The 19,248-nt window shown below is 40.6% G+C and overlaps 1 protein-coding gene across 2 annotated transcripts in view; it reads right to left on the bottom strand.

Annotated features, from left to right (window-relative positions):
• Positions 1-298: 298 nt before the first annotated feature.
• gsap (gamma-secretase activating protein) overlaps positions 299-19,248 on the bottom strand; it is a 33,392-nt gene continuing 14,442 nt past the window's right edge. For both annotated transcript variants that reach the window (XM_072377655.1, XM_072377656.1), the window contains 9 exons: positions 18,212-18,273; positions 16,311-16,406; positions 12,255-12,325; positions 11,968-12,062; positions 11,329-11,448; positions 4,659-4,720; positions 2,564-2,668; positions 2,084-2,180; positions 299-1,910 (listed from right to left, as the gene is read on the bottom strand). In XM_072377655.1, the coding sequence (XP_072233756.1) occupies positions 1,810-1,910; positions 2,084-2,180; positions 2,564-2,668; positions 4,659-4,720; positions 11,329-11,448; positions 11,968-12,062; positions 12,255-12,325; positions 16,311-16,406; positions 18,212-18,273 (809 nt within the window). In that variant the 3' untranslated portion in view covers positions 299-1,809. The remainder of the gene's footprint in view (positions 1,911-2,083; positions 2,181-2,563; positions 2,669-4,658; positions 4,721-11,328; positions 11,449-11,967; positions 12,063-12,254; positions 12,326-16,310; positions 16,407-18,211; positions 18,274-19,248) is intronic.

Raw genomic sequence — 19,248 nt, 5'->3', positions numbered from 1 at the left:
TCAGCGTGCGATGACTAAGATGATTTCCTGACTTCAGTGGAACTCTGCTGAGTTTGTCCAAAACACTCAGGTGTTCACAGGAATCTGACAGCTCACTTCCTCCTCAGTAGATCCTGTCCAGTCATTAACTGCCTCACTGGAGGTTGAGATCGTTCCACAATATAACGCGAGGCTCCGCCACGTCTCGGAAGTAGCTTGAAAGGAAATTCACTAGAAAGAGTGACGCAAGGCCGAACTGCTGACACAAAGCTTCTAACATTCCCCATGTACTTTGAAAGTGTGGAGATAAAAGACAACAAACAGTGGAAAAAAAAACTTTATTTACAATCCCTTTTAGCCAGTTTTTCCACGTTTAACAGAAAAAGTGATTAAGAAATCCCTTCAATCAGAGGAATGTTTGACAATCCAAGCACAAAATGTAAATATGTGTTGGAGGGCACACAGGGAGCCAACACACACTGCTACAGACTCAAAAAATTAGTTCTCCATTTACAGTAAAAGTTCAGTCATGATTAAGGGGGTAGTATTCACACCATATGTTGCTGCTGTATCATTAACCCTCTACTACGAACCTGATTTACAGAATCTGGACGATTTTCTCTGAAATGCAATAAAAACTTGATCAGCAATTTTCAAATTTATTCAGACACATGTCCAAAGAAATCATTGTTCCTTGTGTTCACTGACAGGCCTCATTGTATTCAGACACTGATGCCTGAAACACATCTAAAAAGAAACGTTAATCGATTATACAATCATGTGTGCGCTTGATTCAGTGTAAAGCATCACGAAGCGAAGAATCAGACAACAGAAAGTAGACCAGATGAGATCTTCTGTGCATGAACTGACACACATTTCACTTTCAAAACTGCAACTATTAGTATGGAGGATGATGTAAAACAATGGCAAACATGTCTCTATCCAAACTGCGGCTGTTGCCCTTTAAATTAGCTTATATTTTCAAATCTGAGCAGTGAACACACTGAGAAGTCATCTCTTTGGACTTTACAAATGTTTCAAAGTTTGTGTTTTTGCTTCAACTTTCCCTTAATCTCCTAATTTTGGATTCAGTTACTTTGCACAAGCTCTGCACAGCTTCTTGAAAATCTGGTTTGTGTGCCGGCCTCGCCACGTTTACGCTCCTGTACAAGTCACTGCTAAAATCAGATTTAATGCACAGCGGACCATATTGTGCCTCTTTTGTCAGCGAGTAATCAAGTTGATGGGGTGCAGCAGCATTACAGGAAGCAGAGGAGGAGAAACAGGCGCGTTTGATTTACAAGTACTGTTCTGAGTATTTGACGTGGATGTTCATAAATTGTATGAAAGGAAGAAAAGTCGGGGGAAGAATTGTAGCTGTTGGGGATAAAAAGGTTTTGTAAATATCTGCCTGCAGTTGTTGGTTTTCAATATAAATCTGTTCTGTGTTCCTTACTGTATTATAAATTTAGATTTTTGTCCGTGCGTTCTTGTGCTTGTGTAATAAGCCTCTGCGGTTCCTTTCACACTGCAGCACACTTTTTTCCTGAAAAGCAGGTGGACTTCGCCTACGAGTCCATCCATCTATCCCTTTGTCCCCACCCTAATTTGTCATCAAACAGTGAGAGCTTGTTTATGAGTCTCAGTCTTTCCACTCATCTTTCATTCCCCACCCTCTCTCTGTCCCTCCATCATCCTTCCATCCATCCATTATGTGTCCTCAAGGCCCAGTCAGCAATGACTGTTCTCTCCCTCAAACACATTTCCCTTTCTCATCTGTTCCTCTCTTAATTCATCCGCCCCTCGTCCCTCTCCGCCCTTCCGCGTTCTTCATTTTTTCTCGAAGCCCAGCAGGATGAGCGTCTGCATCAGGGCCGTCTCCTCCACAAACCTGGCGTCCACGTTCTCCTGTTCCTCAAATGGGTTCGGAGCTGTTTGGAGTGTGACAAAGAAACAGCATTTTACAGAGGATGTAACACCACACACTTCCTGCCTTGCTCTTTAAAGATAGAGGCTGTTGCATTTTGGCTGAACGCGCACATAAATCCTCTAAAGGCCTGAGTATCTAAACTAAGCAGGATACACACACACAGACACACACTACCTTGTGCTTCGATATCAGAGAGTGTTTTTGCCAGGTAGGTAAGAGGCAGAAACTCAGGTCTGAAGCCAGGCTTGTCTCTCTCGGTGAATGCAAATCCCTGAGGAGGAAGGAAAAACAAAAACACAAATGCAGGTTTTTATGGGACTGAAACATATCGGCAGCAACACCAGAAATAAGTCATCTTAACTCCTCTTATTGATAAAGTTGGCTTCAGGTTCACATTTTAGGAACTCTTAGTTTTTTTAGAAGCCACTGTGCAAAATGTCAATACCAGTTAGCTGACTGGAACTTGCCAATAGCATCGCTTTTTGTCAGTGTAATGCTGCAGGAAAATGTTTCTGAATGCTTTTTCTTTTGGAGGATCTTCTTTCTGTGCAACTGGCAGATTGTGCATGCAGCTGGGTCGTGTGGCACTCTGCAGTGCTTAAGGGGCGGGCATGAGAGAGAGCATGTGTGTTCTGACACACTCTTCTTTGTTACCTTATTTTTATTTTGCTTCTCCAGCAGAGTCCTGACGTAATCTCTGGAGATTGAGGCTGAACTGACAGGATGATCCCACGTATGGCAGATCCTTTGCACCATAGGCTGCACACAAACACAGAGACACACCGAAGAGTTTACATTTTAGGCATGAAGCTTGTGCTTTAAAAAGAAAACAAAAAAACAAATTCCCTGGTGCCTGTGAACAGCTGTCCTTTCTATCTTGCCAACTGGAAAGTAAAACCCACATCGAAGAGTGGACTGCTAATGATGGGTTGCAGAGAATTGCACAACTATAATACATCACACATAAGCAAACAGACAGTGCTAGTATGACTGACAATGAGAGAGACTGTGGCTTCTCCTTCAGTTTCCTTTAAAGACGCGAATGAGATGATAAAAAGTTACTGAAAGAGTTTCAGTGGATTAATATTTTTTGCTGCCTCATCAAGGTAAAACTCCTCATCTAATCTGGGATTTTCTTATTTTTTATTTCATTTTATTAACCTTTATTTATACAGGTAAAATCTTTATATTGTTTTTGCAGTATGTTGGTTGGAAACATGCATTCGTGGGGAATCTTTCTGAAAGTGATTTTGGTCGAGTCTTCGCACACAACACTTGTGATATTTGCTGACAAAATATCTCAGAGCTCTGGGCACCTCTGGGCAACTGACAAACAAAAAAGGACTGCAGCATCTTTAGACTAGAAGGATGCTCTGAGAGCACAGAACCCCCAAGACCAACAGTCCAGTCTTTCATGACGTGCAAACACTAAACCAACTCATATCACTGCTACACAGAGAGTATCTGACCCATTCTTCCTGCCAGATGACCCCACAGTTTCAGCACCAATCTCAGCTTTGTTCTCTTGACAGATGCACAAAGATGAAGGAACGCCACTTTCAACTAAACTTCTCCAAGACCGCTGGTGGGTGGGTTCATAGTAATGTCGGAGACCTCCTTTCACATTTTACTTTCATGTTAAGGAGAAAATCTTTAACTCTGTGTAGGATGTACAACAAAGCCTCAGTCAACCGACTTTTATTTGTAGAGCCACACCATTGACTTGCTTGCGATACATTTAATATGATTTAGGTTTCCGGGTACCATTGTAATTGCATCGTAAATGTTAAAACTGGGTTCTATTTTTGTGTCGGTTAATCTTTACGATCCCAGTAATCACAAGTAATGTGCGCCGTGTGCTTCAGTACAAAAAAAATGAAAGAAAACAAACGATGCAAGATTGGGTTTCCACTGTTTCCACCAAGAGGTGACTTATCAGTTCATCCATAGATAACAGCAAGTCTCCACTTAGTAAACACCTATAACTATGAATTTACAAAAGAGCTGCCTCCTTATTGATTGTGTGCATTTCTACTGTGATATGAAGGGAATATAAATGTTTATCAGGCATTAAGAAAATATATTATAAGCATTATGAAAGCTGGATTTAGCCAAAGTACACATCCTTTATATGGGAGCACACTTTATAACTCAGCTGGTGTGTGTGTGTTGTACCTGCTAGATCTCTCCTGCCTGCCAAACTCACCCAACAGACGTCTGACGGGCAGGAAACAGAACAGAGACACAAAACACTCAACATTCCTCCGATCATAGTGTGGACACAACACACACACACAGAGCAACAAAAAAGATGTTCTGTAGCCACACAGGAACAGTGGAAGTTATACAAGGACATCAACACACACACACACACAGCCTTCTCTCTGCAAATCCTTCCTCAACATGCACACAAAAAACACACCAGGTGGTTACACAAGTGCTTTGTTATTGGCTTCAGGGGGGCTTGAGGGAGATGAGACCTTAAAATACTTTCACTCTTAATTGGAGCAGAGTGGGAAGTTTGGGGAGAAAATCATTCAAGAGAAGATCAAGTGAGGATTCCTCCTCACTAATTGATGGCATCAGGACGTTGTTTTCCCCCTTACACCATCCACTCTCAGCTCTGACCTCCAAGTTTGTACTCGTCACATGATATCATTTGAACGGCGAGCCATTAAGATTTTTGCCTAGATCCCTTAACGTACACGGACAAATTTGTATAAAACTTTTTCTCCACAGTCAGCAGTACCTCAGGCAGCCTCTTCAGGATGCTGAACTTCAGTCTCTCGTTGGCATCACTGTTGTCCAAATCTAGACACAAAGACAGCATTGCGGTCATTACTCTTCTAAAAATAAACCTTACATAGGAGGACCAATGAATCAGCATCACGCATTTTCTCTTTGCACTTGTATATTTAAAAATTCCTCAAAACACTTTCATCCTGTTTTCCTCAAAGATAAAATCCCACATTACCTGCATAACATCAATATATTCACACTTGGCTTTTGCTTAATTTAATTATTCATGTGAAATTCTGTGAAATGAAAGTAATGATAGGGGAAATTTATCAGAGATCTGCACTGAGCCTCAGGAAGAATGATTGTCCTGGGAGAAACTTTGATGGGTTTGTGTGTGCATGTGATGCAATAGAAGGGTCACACCTGCCCAGCTAATTGCCCTGGATTTTAAATAAAAGGGAGTTTCAAATCGAGTCACAGATATCTGATTAATCCCAGAAGAGAAGTGACGCACAATCCCTCTGACTTCAAAACGTTTTAAACATCCATTTCTCCCACTCCCATTTCTCCACTTCCCCAAATCGTTCGGACTCTGTACTTCGAATAATTGTTTCATCTCTATTTTTGTTCTGTTTAAAGAAACGTGAAAAAAACAACAGAATCAAGAGGAAGGAAAGATATTTTGGTTCTCTTGATCTCGCTGCCAAGTCCCAGTGTTTGGCCTTTGAACAGGTCCATGGTATGAAATCCACACCAAGATGTACAAAATACACAGTATCAGTGTTGTTAAATAAGACCCTCGAATCTCCTGTACTCCTAAACAGCACCCGTACATACAAATGTACAAAAAAACGAATGAAATACAAAAGGAGAATGTTTAATTTTTCATGCGTCTAACTGGTAAACTGTCAAATGAAATAGCAAACAGTCAAATCAGAACACTTTGGCAGCCTGCCAGGATATGGTACCAATGGCTCTGTGGTGTCACCTACTTTTAATGACCCTAAAAGCTCCCATTAAAGTTGTTCGATTAGGTATTTTCTCAACATGTAAAGAAGGCATCATTAGATCAATTAAAAGAGCATTACACAGGGTGTTGTGATCTGTGATTTTTCTCTATGCTAGCTTGTTCCTCTTACATTCGAATTAAGCTCTTATTTAAGTTCAGTTTCTTTTATGCTTGACTCCCTTTTTTATTTTGAAATGTTTTTTCCTCTGTTTCATCCATTTTATTAGGGATGCATTTTGGATCTACTTATTGCCTGAGCAGGACCATCTCTGTATTTTGTGAGCTTCGTTAAAGCAACAATAGAGCAACATGTGAACTTTAAAGTAACACGAGAGAATCTGGCAAACCTTTTTCTCTCTGGCAGAGAAAGCAGATCCCTGTGTGAGCCCTTCACATGTACAGACAAACTGTTGACACGTTCAAGAGGCCACAAAGAGGCCTTCAGGAGCTCATAAAAATGTCAAGTGACCATCAAGCAAAATGGGCCTGGAAACCAAACCTTTCTCTAATCTTAACAATAAACAATGAATTTCTTAATAACTTATCCCTAAACATAACCAGGACTCCAAAGTTAACATGTTGCCTCACTAGGACTGAGTTTTAGTTCTGATCCTGATGTGTAGACTATAGGACAACTTAACTAATAACTATACCGTCTCTCTCTCACTCTCGCTGTGTGTGTGTGTGTGTGTTTCAAGCTGTGGGAGGGTGTCATTTTATTGAATATATAATCACATTGGAATTATGGCATTGATTTGAGCACTGATCCTCACATTTCGGTGTTTAAAACAATACCAGCTAATCTTTCATGACAGCTAATGAATCGAGGTTCACTTAAGAGTGAACCTAAACTGAGTCTTTTTCTTTTTAAATGCTCTCATGTTTTGCATTTATTTCACAGTGACTTTGGGTTCTCATGTGAACATGCGCTCGTCACAGTTCCTGCTTGGGTTTTGTGGGTGTCTGGTGTATTTCAGAAAGTAGTTCACAACAGGTGTGACACAAAATCTGCCTCACAGATGGCTCATGCAAAACATATCAACAGATTTTACAGGTCAAAAATCTGTTAATGAGAAACACAACAGTTAATGTTAAACTGTTAAGATGAGAGTAAAAAAAAAGGTCAACAGGCACAGTTCTGCGAGGCACTAATGCACACAGCAGTGATAATTACTATATGTTAATGTTCATACGTTGATATGCTGATGTTAGGCGTTACCACTGTGTGAAGTAATAAGAATATCCTGTGGACGTTTTTGACATATTTGAACAAGAAAATACATGAGACAGTGCAGAATAATAAAGGTGATACACTCAAACAAATCAGTTTAATTAAAAAAATAGATCTGTGGCATACACTCCTTTATTCCTCACACCTACAAACTTAAACAAAATTTGATTCAGGGACACCAGATTATTTGTCAATGACTCGAGCCTCTTTAGCTGGTAAAAGTGGATTCTGTCCTATTTATTTTAAGGTAGAAATAACTTGCAGTTGACGTTAGTGGCGTCATTATAACAACATGAAAAGATTTCCCAAAGTCCATCAGAAAAAGATAAAGGCAATGGTTTAAAAAAAATTCCAAATTAGAGACACAAGCTCAAATAAATTTGACATGGAAGAGTGGTCAACAAGTTTTTAGTGAATAACTCTTATTAGGTGTGTCTCTGACGACACAGAGACCACCCTCTTTTAATAATTAAGGTTTCTCTAAATGCACAGCAAGACCACAGACAACTAGACTGTGACACACTCAGCACGACAGGCATGACATCTTTATCTATCCTCTCTAACTTCACCATGGAAACTGGTGGCAGCTCCAACATCTCTTTCTTCGAAAAGCATACCAACTGCACCTCTGCAGGCGGACCTCATACCATTTGCATCCAGCCCTGGTACTTATTTGCTGGTGTGGTTGCAACAGTCACCTGCCTCTTTGGTATCCCTGCAAACATCAGTGTGATAGTCAAACTCAGTCGGCATCTGCGTGGCTCCACCATGTCGCAGCGTCTCTTCTTCAACCTGGCAATGTCGGACCTCCTCTGCCTGTTCTGCTTGTTGGCTGGAGGATTCATTTTCTTGACCGAGCTCCATTCAACTCTCAGAGTCTGTCAAGTTCTCTTCTACTTGTTCTTCTTTAGCATCATCTCCAGCTTACACATATTGGTGCTAATAAGTATTCAGAGGTACTACCAGGTATGTAACTGATGAAATGTTTGAGTTTGTCAGAAAGTGGCACCTTCTAACCAAGCTTTGTGTATATTTTTCTATGTTTAAATCTTAGAATAAAAGATGGGTGCTGGGTCAGTCACAGTTGGGGCTTGTGTTGGAGCCAGTTGCATAAGTAACATTTACCTGGTAGATGGAAGATTGAATTCAATTAAATAACACCAAAATCTAGAAGATGTCATTACACCAGTTCCAAAAAAAGGATAGTTCATGTAACTCACAATCCTCTACCTACCTACCTACCAACCGATCTGTCTGTCTGTCTGTCTGTCTGTCTGTCTGTCTATCAAGTATAAAAAGCTAGAAGCACAAGATATGAGGAACAGTGGAACAAGCGAACACTAAAAACCTGTGACTTGTGTCTGTGCTCAATCTTCTTTAGGGCATGATTAAAGTCACTGAATAGCAAGAATCATGTCAAACTAAAATGTCTGCTCACTTTTCCAGATTCTCCATAATGCAAAGTGGGCCAAAGTGAACCGCACGTGGCAGAGGATTTTACTGTTCTCTGTGTGGATGCTCGCAGCCCTGCTGGCTCTTCCACTCGTGTTCTCACTGACGGAGGTGAAAGGGGAAAATAAGCAGCCTGAAAAGCCTTCCTGCAAGACTAAGAGGGTCACACCAGAACTGGAGGTGATCTACATCGCATATATAGTTTCCTGCCACCTGCTCCTGCTGTCCTTCTGCATGCTGCTTGTTAGAGGGGTCAAGCGACTTAAAATGTGCGACAAGAAAAAGCGGAGAGTTACCAAACTCTTCAGTCGAATCATCACCGTCTCCCTCATTGTTGCTTTTTTACCTCTGATGGCTCGCATAATCTACGTGACGGCGCGTCTCACACATTCACAGAATCTGCTAAATGTAAGCGAGTGGATGACGTTTATTGAATGTGTTTACTTTTTCAGTAACTCTCTGAATCCATGGCTGTATTTCTTTGCCTCCCTCAAACAAATGAGAGAACCCCAGAAAAAGGGCAGGGGCTTCCTCATGCCTCTTGATGACAGCTGCTAACAAGGTCCCAGTGTTGTGAATGGTACCTTCCGCTTCTAATACTGTGACTTGACAGATAATGAAGCTGATGAAAAAGTTTGGTCCTTTTACGATGTAAGCTGGACAGAACAAATTGCTCAAATACAAATCCTCTCCATGACGTTGTTGTTTATTTTCTTACTTTTGTTTTATGCTGCTGCCTCTATTTTTTTCCTCTAAAATTTCATGCACAAATCTTACATTTTACCCTTTTTTTCTGTTGGTATTTATTTTCACCTCAGAGATAAGCAATTTGTAGCAATTTGCACTAAAATGTCAACAAACAGCTGGAACATTATTTTGTTGAGTCCAACAACAGGAGTGGCTCACTCCAGCCCCCAAGCTAACGCCTACAGTAACGTTCAACTTATCTGTAAATGTATTTTAGTTTCTGACCACAAATATAAGCACTGGCAACACCCTGATTGATTTTTGTTACATAACATGACTTCAAGTAGCTCTATGGGTACTTGCATCGTCCACTAATAAGTTAGCATTAGTATTTTGTTAGCTAATGTCACAGATTCATGCAGCTGTGTCATTAAAATCCATTAAAAATATCGTGAGTGTATGAGATTCATCTGAATGAAAATTTCTGATCTTTATCTGGGTAACAATACATAGATTTTAAAGGCAGGGCTGAAACTTTTGAGCTCAGCATGAGATGAGAAAGCTTTAAGTGGGTAGGTGACGGTTATGCTGGCAGAGAGATTGGTTGGAAGTTAGCCGGGGTCAGAGGGGTCAATATCAAAGGATTCCATCACAAAAAGGACAAATAAAATAAATAACAAACACAAGTGTAAAAGCTGCTCTGGACAGTCTTCATTATTCAACTCTTAGTTTTACTCCACGACACAGCAGATCTTCGTCCACTTTGAGTTCTGTCTTTTCCAAAGCAGAGCAAAGCAAAAGAACCAAAACACAAGCTGGAGTAGCCTACAGCTCAGACTACCACACATTTCTGAGACTGACCCCAGGTGGCAATGGCACGCTACGACATTTAGATCTGCGTTTGCTGAGCACCAACAGAGACAGCTGCAGCATGTAAAAAGATTAGGTCTTTAACAAATAAATGTGCTGCTGTGATCCTACTGTCAAACATTCGCAAGCCTATGATTGTTGTAAGGTCTTGAAATAAGGGGAGCTTAGCCCGGTCCAATCTTTGGATTTGCGTATGATTTGCATATAATTTTCAAGTTATTTGAGAATAAATTGCATCATGGATGTGTTGTTGGCTTTTTAAACATGGAATAAAAACAAAAACAAGGATAATCTCAGTTCTTATTCACATTAAGAAGAAATAAGTCTTTAAAAAAACTTAAACTAAGCATTGCTTCAAGAGTTCATGTTGTACTACTTTCTAAAGTTCCCAACTGTAGCTTTAGAGACCTTTAGACCTATATTACCATATGTTTCCATTATTGTTGCCATATCATCATCTTATTTTACCTGCATTTAACTTTGAAATTATAACCCTTAGTATCTGAAACCTTCTCCCAGAGTTTTGTGCCTGTATCCAAGTAGAATCCATGAATTAATTTAATGAGAACAGCACTCTGAGATTCAGGGGGTTTTGCACATCCAAACACTCTTTATGCCAGTTTAATGGAGACTTCAGTGAGCGATAGAGGTAATCTTTTTCTCTAAGCTAAGATACAGCTGTGATGCTCACAATAATAAAACAATAAATGTGTAAAGTTAATTAAATTAACTGTACACAAAGTTAATTAAATTAACTGTACACATGAAAACAGCTCCTGTCTAACTGTGTCTGTTCACCTGTGTATATAAAACTTCAAGTTGTGATTTATCATAAAGTTGTTTTCTTTAATGAATATTTATGAATATGTACAAGTGTTGAGACAAAGGTGTAAAAGCAACAAAACTGCTGTTGGTGACCCTGAAATTGATTCAGTTCATCTCATTAAGTCTCATTAACTACAGTCACTGCATCTGGCAATATAAGCATGTAAACTGTGTCTATTGTGTTCACTTTGAGGGAAAACATCATGCTCAGACTTCATTGTGTTGAAATATGACAATGGCATGGATGGTTCCTTTTGTTTGGTTAGAACAGCATGAGAGCATCTCATAGCTAAAGAGTGGCAGTTAGTACACACTTAAAACGGGGCTTCATTTGCAGACAAGCCTCCAAAAACAGAAAATGAGGATGTGTGGTCCCCCAATCCCAGTGACAATCTGATTAATGTTTAGCAGGTGTAAAGTTAACATGCTAACCAACTTAGTGACAATGTGATGGACCAACTACCAGACGGGTTTGAACCTGTCCATAAAACCATCAGGACATCAAAAATCAACTTTGACAGGACTTGAAACAGTATCTCCAACCCCTGTTTTATGTACAGGAATACACGCATTTTCAGACATTTGTGAGCATGTGTGAGCATGTACCTGTCATGAGTCGAGACACAAAGGTTTCGGTGAGCAGCAGGAAACCGTGGTCAATGTACTGTAGAAAGGTGTGATGAGGGAGGCAACGCACTGCAAACACCGCAAACAGGGTGTGATAGCCTGGAGAGAAACAGGGAGAAAAGATGGGCAGGTGAAATAAAAAAGCTACATTTCATTTGTCCACATGCAACAAAGAGAAAGGTTGGCATGCTCACACTGGCCATGCGGACATTTTAGCACAAAGGTTTTCCATTTAATGCATGCTAACATTTATTAATTAGTGGTAAAGTATGGAGCGAAGCTGTGAGCCTGACAAAACATTAAAAATGAGTCATCACATTTACGCCGCTCTTCTGTGGAGCACTTCTCATTTCCTACCTCCTTCCCACACAGTTTACGACTCAAAGTTTTACTCAGAACAGACTAAAATCAAGGAATTGTGCAACAGACAGCAGCAGAGCCTGTAAATTAAGAATGTATTCACAGAATGTGAATGCAATGAGTCATTGCTAATCTGTAACATTTTTCTGGTCAGATCAGTGCAGCGGGTCTGTTGTCCCTCAGTGCAAACACTTATTGTTATTCTGGCTGAGGCAGACCGGATCATAACAAGCAAAAGTGTGACTGTGTGGGTGGTACCAGGTGGGAGGGGCAGGCAAAGACCCCTGGTGGATTCCAGGATCCGAAACATGAAGTGAAACACGGAGCACTCTGCCGGGCTGCCCTGCCGCGTCCTGCAATGCACAAAACGAAAATGAAGATAGGATGGTTGTGTAACATGAACACATGAATCACTGACAAGTTTCCACATGTGGAACCACAAGTGGGGAGTGACTGCTTCTGTCAGCTCGTGATGCTTCACATGAGTGAGAAACGTGAAGAAACACAACTTTAAAAGCCATAACAAGACAAGGAGTTTTACTTACAAGCACAAAATACGAGGGCCAAGTTTGTGCTTCAGCCAGACTGACTCCAGCACGCGTCTGATGAGTTCCAGCTAAACACACAAACAGACACACACACACCTTAGTGCTTTGAACCGGAGATGCACCATTAGATTCAAATGAAACCGTTTCCTCAGCACAAATCGCCTACTTTTTTGAACAGCACCTCATTTCGTCTAAAGTGCCTGAAAACATGCAATCCAGACATATTTTTCTGCCGTGATGATCGTTTCTTCTGGTAATGCACACTTGTTCTCCAATCAGTTCTCATTCCCCCCCACCATTTCATTTTCACCGAGCAAGAGCAGAGCTGCGTATCAAGTTGTAGATGCACGTTTCAGCATGAAACACGCGATTTCAACACACTGTCTGCAGCAAAGATCATTTGAATGCACTTGACTTGTCAGAAACAGTGACCACTCGGCCATCTCCTGAACAATAACAGGAAGACGATCTGCCTCATCCACATCCTGTACGCCAGTGGGAAACCTGCACTCAATGCCAGCAGCAACATCCTCCTTTGACCTCAGGGTGGGAATTTCAATTAGCCTTACATAAGTAACAGAGTAGCCAAGAAGTTTTTTGGGGGAAAAAAATAAATAAATAAAGTTTTCAAGACAAACATAATAATAAGCTCCTCTGGGCTTTTTTCCACATCCTTCATTAAAATTTTCACAATGAAAAACTCACAAACTTGAGCACAAAAAGATTGCTTATTTGCAACTGTCTATGTCTGATGAACAAAACATGTTCCCCCGCAGACTGCTGCATCTCTCAAAGCCACGGTCAGGGAAATCATTAGGAGCGGGGACAGGTTGGCAGAGCACTGTATCAAAAAGAGACTTTGTCTTTGTACCGGATAAAACCGGGCCCACTTCTTCCAAAAAGCTACCAACACTGATGGGTCTGACCATAGTACACCTGTCCACTGTGTGATGGTGTATCCCAGATGCCTCAGAGCGCAGAGGTCAACACCACCGCTGGACAAGGCTTGTCCCTTCCCCGTGTGGTTACATCAGCCACTGATAAATCACGCTTCTAGATACAATATCGTCTGAGGGATCCTCGGAGATCACAAGTGTCCAGCTTAGGTTTGCTCCATGACATCAAGACTTTGTTGACATTCATTTATTTTAATATCACCATAGTCAGTATATTGCAGCACCTTTGTTTTTATTTTTATTCTGTATAACTAGCCCTCCCCGAATGATCCCTCCTTTAATGTGTTGCAGGCTTTAAAGCAAACTAAATGAAAGTTGAGGAGACAAAACATATCTTATTATTTATACAGTAATTACTGTCTGTCAAAAATCTGTCAAGTTCACTTTCTTTCTTTTTCATCTTTGTTTTGATGTGTTTGAGTAAAAGAAAAGAAAATGCATGAATGCAGTGCAGTCTAACAGAAGGGAAATATCAGATGAAACATACAAGCTACTGACACTAAGATCTGTTCGATACATAGTAACTTTATTAATCCCACAGAAAATTCTAGAATAACATCTAAACTCAGCAATTTGTTTTAATGAGGACACAGTAAGTCTTTGGGGACAGAACAACTTCTCGTACAAACCCAGTTCATTGCATTAGTGATAAATATGTACCCCTGGTTGTAGTTATTTATATTCAACAATTAGCAAGTTGTTCTGTGCCCTGACTTCCGCTCCTTTATAAAAACAGGAATATAACTCAGGTGTTTGCAGCAAAGAGGGCAGGAGATAAATATCTATGACAATAAGGTAAAGTGGACTTGTAATTTATCACAGCAGAACTTCCCTGGCTCTTAAAAGCTGTAATCTATTTCATCCCCAACTTCTCCCCTGTGTCAATGCAACCATTAGTCTCAATAAGCGCCAGCAAGAGGCGGGAGATGTTCTTTATTTGTAGAAGGGAACTCAGCCCTTTTGAAAGAGTACCATCCTGAGTTTTTAAAGCACGAGTCAGCTTTATGTGGAAGCAGCTAGTAAGTTTGCCAACTGCACTTAACATAAGGCGACCCTTTAGGTTTTCTCTCATGAGCATACTTTGAATAAGCATGTCTCTCTCTGGGTTTCACTTGAATAAATCCAATAATCACCGCATGTGTCAGTGTGTGGGAGCAATGCTAAAACGATTAAAGACACACCTATTTCCATTCTTTTCAGTTCAAGTCTGACGGAGCAGGTTAAAACTCTCTAGCCTGTCGCAGCAAGCTGAGGCATCGACCGATCCCACGGTGAGCCGGGAGGATTTCTCTGCTCTTTTTTTATTCTGTCATTTGTAAGTCCCACAACGTGGCGCATCCTGCTTTCTATTCAATTCCAGCCTTACCCTTGGCCTGATTTAATACCGTTGTGTTGATATATGCTGTACGCCTACTTTCAGGGGCTACAAAACTGTGGAGGGATTTACCTCGCAGGAATACTAAAAACCAACGGTCTTGATGACACTGAGACAGGGAGCAGGTACGTCTCGCCACTTGATTATGCAGATCCCTCCGAAACAATAAACACATGTAGCTCTTGTATTAAATCCATCCAAGTCAAGACACAATTCTGTTTACTGACTTTATAAACAACTCTGCCTGAGAGGGAATACATTAAGAGCACTTCTCAAAATGTCCAAGATTCCAATAATGTATTAATTCTGATTAAAATCCAGCTCAGTTTCCTTTGATCAAGTCCTGATAACAGTTTAATATTTGTATTTTTTACAATACTGCAATCTTCTTTGACTCATGATTGATGATAGCATCTTTGATGAAAACATATAGACATATAGATCAAAGCCCATATTGGTGACCATCCCTCTCTGCTGTGCTTCAGCTCTGCCTCAACACTCCTCCCTGTAGAGCAGACCGCCATGCGGGGGGTTTAATAAAATAAGTCAAGTCACGTGGAGGAACATGAGCTCAGTGTTTTTTTTTTCCTCATGTGTGGGATCTCATAGCTTCTGGGGCGCTTTTGAACATATATATCTGTGCTGCATGGAGCCAACTGCATGTATAAACTCAGTTTGCAGCTATATTTACAGACACAGTTGGGTGTTTTAGTATCACCGAAAGAGCGTGAAGAAATTCCATTTGCTGCGCCATTCATAAATGTCAGCCGGTGTTGCGAGAATGTTCACACTGACTGTTGTTTAAAACAGCATTAAAAAAAGTTAACTGTCAATAATAAAACAGCAGTTTGCAGGGAAATACAGGCAAACACTATTATTTGTGAACATAAACTATTTCCCAGCACTGTAGTCTTCCACAGAAATTTAGAATACCAACAATAATAGATCACAATCCAACATTATTGGAAGAGACATTAAATTGATGTGATGATGTGTTTGTTGTGGTGGCTCTCGCTCTGGTTGTGGAAAATTAAAACCTTCTGAGCTGTGAACTCAGCCCTGAACATGACTGAAACGGCTTTGATTGAACTAAGGTAATGTATTCATATGATAGTAACTGTGCCAGATGTAGCAATGGCAGCGATCAGCACGCGTAGATAGAGACTCCTTCACACTCTGATTGGCTGCTGTCACTCAGGCACAGCGGATTCTAACAAATCCAATTAGGAGCATTAGGGGGAACCAGAGGAACCTGTCAGATTCTCTGCCTCCAATATAACAGTCAGGGAAAAGTGACAGTTTCAGCAAAAATGGAGAAATTTTATTATTTGATTTTACTCTACTCATCAACAGCGGTGTGTGATGCGCAAATACACAGCAGCAATATATCTGTCAGCCCTCTTCTTCTGTAAAGTAATCGCTGCTTTCAAACTGAAAATTCTAGCCACAACCAGATAACTTATGTGATATAAAAGGACTGAAAGAGGCTCCCAGCAAACTTCTCGAATGAAGTGTCAAACCGTTTATAAATAGCGGAAAGCTCGCTGCTTTTCCTCAAAGAGTGATCTTCACTGCATCACTTAACCTTCCGAGAAAAGAGTAAGAGGACGCATTAAAAAAATATAACTTTAAGAGGGATGCCTCTTTTAAAAAGTGGGATTAAAAAGGATACACAGACCTCTCTATCTGGGACCAACACACACAAACACACAGTGTACCAACCAGTTTGGCTACATAGTTGACAACCAGCGAGTCAATCTTCTTCTTCCCCAGTCCAGGCAGATGTCTGTTGAGATGCTCTCGAAGCTTATCAACGGTCTGCGAATGCAAAACCCACACACTCGTTATTTTCTGGCCAAGTACAGTGTGAGTGTGTATGGCTTCGAGCGAAACTCTTTGCATGCTTTAAGTCTGTTTTGCAGAGCACTCTGCAGGGTCAAACGGAGTTCAAATCAAATTTCCCCTTAGCTACAAGCTCTGAAAGCTGATGAGAGGATAATAGAGAAGGGAATAGAATAAGCTGACAGAAAAAGAAAAGAGAGAACAAGGAGGAGCAGATGAAAAGAAAAGGAGTGCCAGGAAAGCAAGAAAGGGTTAAAGGACACGTGAATGGAGGGAATAAAGACAGAAACACCAGATGACTGGGTCATTCTAAGAATAGCTGAGGGACTACCAGCATCTCCACTGAACTCCATTAAACTGAAGCTATCAGCTCTTTAAAAACTATGCTGAGCACAGAGAAACTACAAGATATGAAATTGTCCATCAAACGGCGTAGTTAAAAAAAAAAGGAAAAAAATGCAGGACAGGGACCCCAATATGCCCCTTTTTTAAAGTGTCGACTCATCTGAAGCGGAAGAGGAACTTCACTTTAACAGATGACTACGAAGGGAAATTATCGGTTGTCAGCAGTTCACAGGGGATTTTAGAGTTCTGTATATCAACTCGAGTTAAAGGAAAAATCCACCAGCAGCAGCTGGGAAACTGTTGTAAATCAACAATGTTGGACATCCTATAGTCTTTAACACTGAGCTGCTTCACAATACAACCACATTCTCTTTAGCCTGCCTCCTTCACTTTTCCCACAGCTAGTGACAGTGGAGAGAAAACACAACAACATGGTAATTCACACTAGCAAAAACGTCAACGTAGACGCTGTATCCCAAAAGCTACTCGTGAGCATTCCAAGCTGTGCCTTTTTTTATTTCTATTTTGTTGCTGCCCTTTGATTTTGTGGTACAGGATATTAAAATGTGTCTTTTTGATGGCCTGAAAGAGTCTTTTGAAACATTTTTGCCAATTAATATCAGAGCCACTGATGACAGTTTGAGTTGTAATTAGCGCTTTAACACCAACCTCCATGTTAAAATTTTAACTCCCTCTCTGATTACTGATTAAACCCCTGAAAACACTTCACTGCTTTGCATTTTTAGGACTTTTTCCCCATTCATTCCTGCTTTAAAATGGCTTATATGAAATGATTATGCTAATTGGTTCCCGCCTCCATCCTGACCATTCATCTACAGCCGCTCTTCCTCCTCTCTGTTCAAACACTGAAAGTTATTTCATGCTCCGTTTTAGCATACTGTCATTCAAGTAGTTGCATACAATGTGATGAACTTCAATTTTATAGAATGTACTATACTGTATATGTTGCTCTCAACAGCGTAAGAAACTGTAATGATAATTTCACAATAGCTAACAAGCTAATAGCTAATAAGCTCCTGGCAGAGCTCAATTAGCAAAAATCTAATAACTGCTGAGTGTTGCTGTTGTTATCTATAGTATATCGATTCTACAGTCTACACTCACCCATGTACCTGTACTTTCAGCGGTTGAGAGAGTTCAATGCACAGAAAATACAAAAAAATATGCAAATAAACAAACTGAAAGGAACAAAAGAGGCAAAAACTGAACATTCTTTTCAGCTTATTTTATCATTGCGATTGCATAATTCAGATACTATGACAGGTATGTGTATTTGGAGGCAAACTGTTATCTAAAATACCCCTGCAGACAGCAGTAGCACTTCATTTAGCTTTTAGTTTAAGAGGCTGGCCCCAACAGCCACACTCTCTATGCTCTTGTAATTGCAATTTTGTGGGCCCTGACAGTTCTCTCACCAGGCCTATGAACATCCTTTGTTGATGGTCTTCCTCCTGAAACAGTGGCACCAGCTTCTTATCTACAAAAGAGAGTGAAAATAAATAAATATAGATGTGTTTGAAGAAACCTTTGATGATGCAGCGGTGCTATATCAAACATGGCAGGTAGCCTCAGGTGAGTCTGTGCAGCAACACTATTACACAGGCTATCGATAAAACTGGGAAAACTGACCTGTTTATAACTTTAATTTGAAAAAAAAAGGGGGGAGGGGGTTGATTAATTTAGATTCCTTTGGTGAATTTTCACTTTAAAGATACCGCCAAAAAACTTGGGGGGGTTGTGAGGCAGCAATCCTGCTGTGCAAGTGAGTGGTCCACTTTTATGTCAGTCCAATAAAAGTGGACCACGCTTCAGCTTAGTTACTCTGGATGAGTAAGTACATGCTTCCACACAAATACACACTCTCTTTGATCAGGAACACAAGAAGCTGGCCTTTGATGTTACAGCGTAACACGCTACAGATATAAATAGCTCTCTCATGGCATGGATAACTTGTGGGCAGTACTGCCTGTCAGCAGCTCCCAGTAATCAACTTGCATATTTACATCCAGCAAGCACGTTCAGTGTCTTTGACACTAACTTGTAGCTTGGTTCTTACTGAGAGCAGCTATGTGGATTTGGAATGAGTGGCTTTGTGCTGGCTGTGACGAAGGTGGACATGATTAGGAATGTCAGGAACGGCTCATATTGGATGGATGTGCAGAGGACAGAAGCTTTTATCTATTGCAAGGAAGGATGCTGACGATGGAGCTGCTAGTACACAGGTGAAGAGGAAAGCTAAAAAGAACATTTTTGGACGTGATGGGAGAGGACGTGCAGGTGGCCGGTGTGACAGGGGAACATGCATAGGACAGGAAGAGGTGGAAACAGGGGATTTGCTTTGACAGCAGCCAAGAGAGGAGGAAGGAGGTCTCAAAATAACAATAATGTCATTGTTGAATTAAGAACCATTTTGATAATTGAATCATTATTTAAGCAAGTTATCTTGGAGACA

Source organism: Leuresthes tenuis, unplaced genomic scaffold, assembly GCF_036924035.1.
Source record: "Leuresthes tenuis unplaced genomic scaffold, fLeuTen1.0.hap1 SCAF_23, whole genome shotgun sequence".
Classification (NCBI taxonomy): domain Eukaryota; kingdom Metazoa; phylum Chordata; class Actinopteri; order Atheriniformes; family Atherinopsidae; genus Leuresthes; species Leuresthes tenuis.
This window is presented reverse-complemented; position numbering and strand designations above follow the sequence as displayed.